The sequence below is a fragment of the Euphorbia lathyris genome, chromosome 8 (assembly GCF_963576675.1).
Source record: "Euphorbia lathyris chromosome 8, ddEupLath1.1, whole genome shotgun sequence".
Taxonomy (NCBI): domain Eukaryota; kingdom Viridiplantae; phylum Streptophyta; class Magnoliopsida; order Malpighiales; family Euphorbiaceae; genus Euphorbia; species Euphorbia lathyris.
This window is the reverse complement of record NC_088917.1, coordinates 14,000,095-14,007,395: the sequence shown is the minus strand read 5'-3', so window position 1 is coordinate 14,007,395 and position 7,301 is coordinate 14,000,095. Positions and strand designations below refer to the sequence as shown.

The following is a 7,301-nucleotide window of genomic DNA, read 5'->3' as shown; positions in this document are numbered from 1 at the left end:
CCACCTCTGGTTATTGTGTTTTTCTTGGGGACAATCTCATCTCCTGGTCCGCCAAGAGGCAACCAACCCTCTCTCGCTCGAGTGCCGAAGCCGAGTATAGGGGCGTCGCAAATGTTGTCTCCGAAACTTGTTCAATTCGAAATCTCCTACTCGAACTTCACTGTCCCATTCGGAAGTCCACTTTGGTTTATTGTGATAATGTCAGTGCCGTTTATTTGTCCGAGAATCCTGTTCAGCACCAGCGGACCAAACATGTCGAGATGGATATACATTTTGTACGGGGAAAAATCGCCAAAGGCGAGGTTCGAGTTCTTCATGTTCCTTCTCGACATCTTCACCAAAGGCCTTCCTTCTGTATTGTTTGATGATTTTCGGGCTAGTCTCAACGTGCGTCCTCCTCCCGTTTCGACTACGGGGGTGTGTTAGATATTGTTATATATGTTAATATTCTCTCTTTATTGTATTTCCTATTATAATTACCTCTAGCATAATTATAGGAATTATATCATAATTGTATTGTATTTCCTATTATAATTACCTCTAGCATAATTATAGGAATCATACTATTGTATAAATACCTCTTTCATGATTAATAGAAAATCAAGGGATTCACAATCCAACAGTATCTCCAAACATAACCAATTTCTTTGTAATTGGAATTTTCTTTTACAAGTCTCTCTAACTCATTGGCAAATTCCCCCTGCTACTAATGCAAGAATTCTCTACTTCTTATCATACACAAAAATCCAATGTTATTAGACTCGGATCGGATATCAAATCAGATTTATAATTGGGCCACGGATCATTTTGTCAGATCAAAGCAGCTAAAGTACCACCACCAAGTTAGGGATGCACCCGCACGATGTGGGTAATGTGAATGCCACATTAAAATGAAATCCTTTAAACCGGTGCCTCTCGGACCGAACTTCTCACCGGTTCTCGATTGAACCGGCCGGTCTGTTTCGAGTTTGATAATAGTGAAAAAACCATTCTGGTTCGATGAGATGCTATGGCTGAGGGCCAAGTCTTAGCCCCTCAAACTATTGCAAAAATGTATTTTAATATGGATTTTGAAAAAATCTTTCAGCTGACCCTCAAAAAAAAGGGATCATTATTAAAATTCAACTACAAAATTTTGTGATTTATTTTATTTTATTTTATAAAAAATTCAATTTATACCCAAATCAAATCAATTTAGTTCGGTTTCAAAAATTCATGTTTATTCAATTTTGTTTCGTTTTGTTCGAATCAGTTCGGTTTTTTAATCAAATTGCACCATGAAGTCTAGACATTCATTACAATCGACCGTTCTTTTTTTTTTTATGAATGAGCCTCTTTCCCATCGGTTTTTATGCCTCATTGATTTTGACAATTTTAGTTAGAACCATGATCTAATCAAACACTTATTTTCCTTGGGTGTAGCTAGTGTCGTAGAAAACTCGTTTACACATTCGAGCCTAGCAATCGATAGAATTTTCAGTTCAAAAGTGAAAAAAAAGCTAAACGCGTTCTTTGAAAAAAAAACATCATTATTAAAATTGAACTACAAAAGGATTAAGGTACAAAAATATTCCTAACGTTTTGGATCATGAGTAATTTTACCTCTAACGTCTAAAATGGTACAATTTTACCCTGACGTTGGCAGCCAAGAGCAATTTTTGGATCAATTTAAGATACTATTATAAAATATAAATATTTTGCTCTTATTCTATACCAATTACATATCAATTCGTTCTAAAAAAATGATTTAATATTTTTTTATAATTTAATAATAATAGAATTAGAGATTAATATTTATAAATTCGGTGAATTTTTTTTTTTTTGTCCAATTCTTACAAAAGACAGTATATATATAATTTTTTTTCTCATCCCAACATATGTTTGTCATTTGTTACTGATAAAATGATGACGTACGTGTGAAGTGTGGATGACAAGATTCATGACCGAGAAGACAGTTTGATGAATTATTTTTCAAATTGACCCAATTTATCAACGTTAGGGGTAAAATTGCTCTTGACTTCCAATGTTAGAGGTAAAATTGCACTATTTTAGATGTTAAGGGTAAAATTTAGAAATTTATTTTAATTTTTTAAAATTATGCAATTTATATTCAAAATCGAACCAAACCAAATCAATTTTGTTCGGTTTCAAAATTCCATGTTTATTCGATTCCATTTTGTTCGAATCGGTTTGGTTTCTGAATCAAATTAGCCCAGCTTTTTTTTTATAGTTTGTCCGATTTTTCGATTTGAGATTTGTCACACATCCTTTAGGTAGATCCTCGTAAATGTTAAACTTAATATTTATAATCTAGGCTATATTCAAAATTCTAAAGAAAAAAAAAACATTAGGGTCATAATAGCAAGAATGACTCGTACTTGTACTTTTCCCTAAATAGCTAAGATTAAGTTAACAAATAGTAGAAGTCCAGATGTATGTATGTGTTTGGTAGTTTACAGAAAAACGGAATATCAAAACTGAAAAGGCCAAGAAGAAGAAAAAGTGAGCCTCTATCATTCAATTCGTTCCCCCACCGCGGGAAATCGCCATATTTTCCAGAGAGGATCTTTCACTTTTTAATCCATTGATAGATCCCTAATTTCAGAGAGATAGAGAGATATGGCGATCCTTTTCTCGCTGGTGGCCAGAGGATCGGTGGTTCTCGCGGAATTCACTTCGACGGCGACCAATGCAAGCGCGATCGCTAGGCAGATACTGGAGAAGATTCCGGGCAACGATGACAGTCATGTCTCTTATTCTCAAGATCGTTACATTTTTCATGTCAAGCGTACCGATGGCCTAACTGTTCTCTGTATGGCTGACGATACTGCTGGAAGTAAGATCTTCTCTGCTCTCTTTTTCTCTATTTTTTTACGCCGCTTTTTCAATCGTATTGTAGATTTCGCTTCTGAATTTAGAGTAGCTGGATTGAGATTGTGAATCAATTTCCCGCGCTATATCTTAATTGGAGTTTGTTTCTGGTTTTTTATCCGGCTGAATTGGATTCTACATCGTGAATTGTCCTAATATCATCTATGTTCTTTCCTTTTATCATACTATTATGTGCTTACGTCCATGGATTAGTCATGGCTGCTGAATATCTAGGCTGAACCCTATCTGCACTCTACAGAATTAAGAGTGTCGATTCTTCGGCTACTCTGTTGATTTCTCGAGTTCAAGATCTATTCCCAGTCAACTGACCTTAGTTATTACGGAACCATGTCTGATTAGGATTGTTCAGTTAAGAGAACAATTTATAGCTTTAGTAAGACTGTTTTAGGATTCTTCTTTATATGTGATTTGATTTCAATCCATATCATGCTGTTATGGGGAACTGATAGTGTCTTTTATCTTGGTAGTAGTCCAAGCTTGGTTTCTTATAGTCGCATTACTAGTCTCCAGATTATTGGTTCCAATTTATTGAATTTTACATTAAATTACTCTATGATTATGATACTTGTTCGGTTTTTATTGGCTTCTTATACTTGTGTTTATAGTCAGAATCTTGCTGACTTCTTTTGGGTATGGTGTTTGGCGGAAGGGTGGGGAAACCACTTTTGTCATACTAACTGAATTAGGATAAGGATCATTTTGGCCTTATTGGAACGGCATGGTCAATTTTACCAAAATGAATTTTAGGGACAATTTGGCCTTTCAACTTTGTATTTTTGGTTAAATTAATCCAGAATGGCATGAGTCCAAAAAACAACCTACTCCTGTACCACAATAGATGCCTTTTAAGGTTAAGGTACAAAAATTAAGAAATGCAATTAATTTTAATCGAAAGATTTTGTTATTCTTATATTAATTGCATCCACTAATTAATTTTTATCTAAAAATAAGAGACAACTTGAGTAGGAGTATATTTGGTAAAAGTCAATTAATGTGCATGAATTGAATCAAAACATTATGTACTATGAAAAAAGAAAATTCTCTAAAAGACATCTATTGTGGAATGGAGGGAGTATATTTTTTCTCAAATTAGTCCAACATGCAAGTGTCACAGTTAACACATGTCACTTGTAGATTAATTTGACCCAAAAGCATATTCAGATTATGGACTGGATTGATACTTACACTCTGTTTGGTTTGAGGGTTAACGGGGGTTATTAAAGTAAGGTACCAACTTGATCTTGCAAACCGAAGCTAGGGACCAATCTGAGCCTTTATCCCACTAAATTACATCACAATTCACACATGGTCTTACGTTGCAAGAATGCCTTGTCCTGATGTGCACATGTATTTGCAGTCCGTCTCATTCTTTTTCATTTTAACTCAGATTGCTTTAGATTCTTTTGAAAATTACTGCTAAGTTTCTTCGCTGTTCCATCGGATTTCACCTCAAACTGAATGATGATTATTGATATTCCTCTTCTTTTTTTTCCCAATAAATGTGATTACTTCGCTTATTTGGTTTAAGGAACGGTATTTTTATTTAATGTTATGTGATTATTTGGGAGGTGTTAAGTGGGGTGTTTCTTTGTTTGTCAGGATGAGGTGTGATTTAATGTTCTACTTGATTCTTTGCTGCAAACCATAGGACCCGTATTACCATTTGGATCAAAGTTTTGTTTTCTCTAGAGTCAGTCTCCGCTCACTTTTTTTCCATCTGGTTGGTGAAGAATCTTGTATGGTCATACACTAAATGTGAAATATTGAAACTTTTGGTAGTCGAAGTTGGAAATATGATCATCAATGCATTGTCCACTACATTAAAAATGATAAGAAGAGAGAGACTTGCACTATTTATCTTGCTTATTTCCTCTCTATATGCTTTGTTCTTGTATATAGAAAACTGGAGCCAACACAGAGGAACCTTTTGGTTCATTGGTTAAGCCTTTACCAATTACCAATATCATTTATAGCTATCAAGTGAAGAATCCATATTTGTTTAGGTCTATGTCATGAACATTCTAGAGTTATGTCCTGTGTGAAAATTTACCTGAGGAACCTTGCATTAACGATCGCTGATCTATCTATTTTACCATATTCTTGATGCTTTACACAGGAAGAATTCCTTTTGCATTCCTTGAAGAGATCCATCAGAGATTTGTGAGAACTTATGGCCGTGCTGTTCATTCAGCCCAGGCTTATGCCATGAATGATGAATTTTCAAGGGTTCTGAGCCAACAAATGGAATACTTCACTAATGATCCAAATGCAGACAGGATAAATAGACTAAAAGGAGAAATGAGTCAGGTAAATTTGGATTCTCTACATAGTCTGTATCTATATATGATAAGCATCATGACATGTTCCGTCGTCAAAAAATTATGTTTAGTTGAAATCAATTGCTCATTTAGCAGAACCTTGTTCTAGTTCTGGATTATCACTTTATGTAGGTCCCTTCATGTATATAGGATATGCTGGTTTTTATTCGTTTCTGTTTGCCTTTCAAACTCATAATTATATCCTTATTCTTTGCAAGATGTCCATAACAGTTCAAGCATTCCTGAATCATCAATTCGTAATTTGTTGTTTACTCTTTTTTTGTAGGTCCGAAATGTCATGATTGAGAATATAGACAAAGTTTTAGAGAGAGGTGATCGATTGGAACTGCTGGTAGATAAAACTACTAATATGCAAGGAAACACCTTTCGTTTCAGAAAGCAAGCTCGTCGTTTCAGAAACACAGTATGGTGGAGAAACGTCAAGCTTACGTATGTCATCTAAAACTAAGACTTGATCATTGTCAAACTATTTCATGAGTTTTGCCTGGTGGTCCAAAACTGTTTCCTTATATGTAGAGTAGCATGCTTTAGTACATATAAGAACGAAGGATGCTCAAGTATGTTGCAAGAAAACTTTGATTTTAAAGTTCTTCACGTTTCCGTATCTGTTTCAGAAACTGAAACTCTCAGAAACTTGTATGAAACGTTTCCGTGTTTTTTCAGTATCCGTCTTTTGTTTCCGACGTTTCCATGTAACATAGATGCTCAAATCTATTATTCTGTAGCTCGTTGACTAAACTATTCGCTGCTTCTCGCAGGATTGCTTTGATTGTGCTCCTCCTAGTCATTGTCTATGTTGTTCTGGCATTTGTTTGCCATGGACTTACACTACCTACCTGCCTGTAGTGAAGAAAAGAACCAAGTGAGATCCCTGACGTGCTTTGTGGTTATATTATTTTTAAAACATTATTTTTTCATGGTACATGAATTATTATTTATATCTGAGCTTCCTTAGCATTAAGTTATAATGGGTTGATTGAAGCTTGTGCAGTATGAAATGCTTTGATTTGTCTGAGAGTGTAAATTTTCTGTCGTTGAGACGAATTGGTTCAGTTTGAATGCTTGAACCTATGCTTGACTTCAATTTATTGAATTGAGGACTCATCTTTTGGTGTATCATTTATAAGGTTTTTCCACTTAATATTTCCTTCAGAGTTTTTAGCTGTCATGTTATGCCAAATTTTTGCAATTTTGCTGGGTAGAGGTTGACCTAGTACTAGATAGTTATACTCTCTCTATTCCATTATATATTATATATGTCGTTTTGTAGCAAAATTTAAAATTCATTTTATGATCCTATACTTTATTTTTTGACATGAAAATGATTGACTTTTACATTATTGTAATATTAAATTCCAAATCAATAAGAATGCATTAAAAGGATAGGATGTAAAAATACCTCTAACATTAGACGCCAAGAATAATTTTACCCCTAACATTGACAAGTTGAGTCAACACTTCACATTTGTATCATTTTATCATTTATTACACTTATTAGTAACAAATCACAAATATGTGAATAGATGTGAAAAAAAAAACAATTATCTAATCATGATGTATTTTGTACAGATTGGATAAAAGAATCTAATATTTTGTCGCATATTAATTACTAATTCTATTATTAAATCGCAAAAAATGTAAATTTTTTTTAGAACTAACTGATATGTATTGGTGCAAAATATGGAACACGGTATTAGGGGTAAAATTGCATCATTTTAGACTTTAGGAATAAAATTGCTTCTAACCGTCAATGATGTTAGGATTTTTTTTTTTTTTTTTTAGTATTTAGCCAGGATTTATGATGACATAAATATAAAAGAAAAAACCAATGATATAGTCAAACTTCTCATGTCATGAATTTGTTGATTTTTAAAGAATTTTTATTGATTTGATTTTAATATTACAATGTAGTAAAGCTTAAATGAATAAAATTGGCAAAAAGCATTTTAAAGCTTCTCATCTTTCAATTTTTAGTCTACTAAGCTTTTGATTTTTCTTTGAACACATTAAGCTCATAACCATTTATTTTTTGTTTTATTAGATCCTTGACTAACAGAGTTAACAGAGGTA

At 33.6% G+C, this 7,301-nt stretch overlaps 1 protein-coding gene across 1 annotated transcript; it reads left to right on the top strand.

Annotated features, from left to right (window-relative positions):
• Positions 1–2,443: 2,443 nt before the first annotated feature.
• LOC136203734 (vesicle-associated membrane protein 711) lies at positions 2,444–6,350 on the top strand. The gene is made up of 4 exons (XM_065994952.1): positions 2,444–2,836; positions 5,009–5,199; positions 5,497–5,660; positions 5,990–6,350. Exons 1-4 carry the CDS (start codon positions 2,620–2,622, stop codon positions 6,075–6,077), a joined length of 660 nt encoding a protein of 219 aa, XP_065851024.1. The 5' UTR covers positions 2,444–2,619; the 3' UTR covers positions 6,078–6,350.
• The last annotated feature ends 951 nt before the right edge of the window (positions 6,351–7,301 follow it).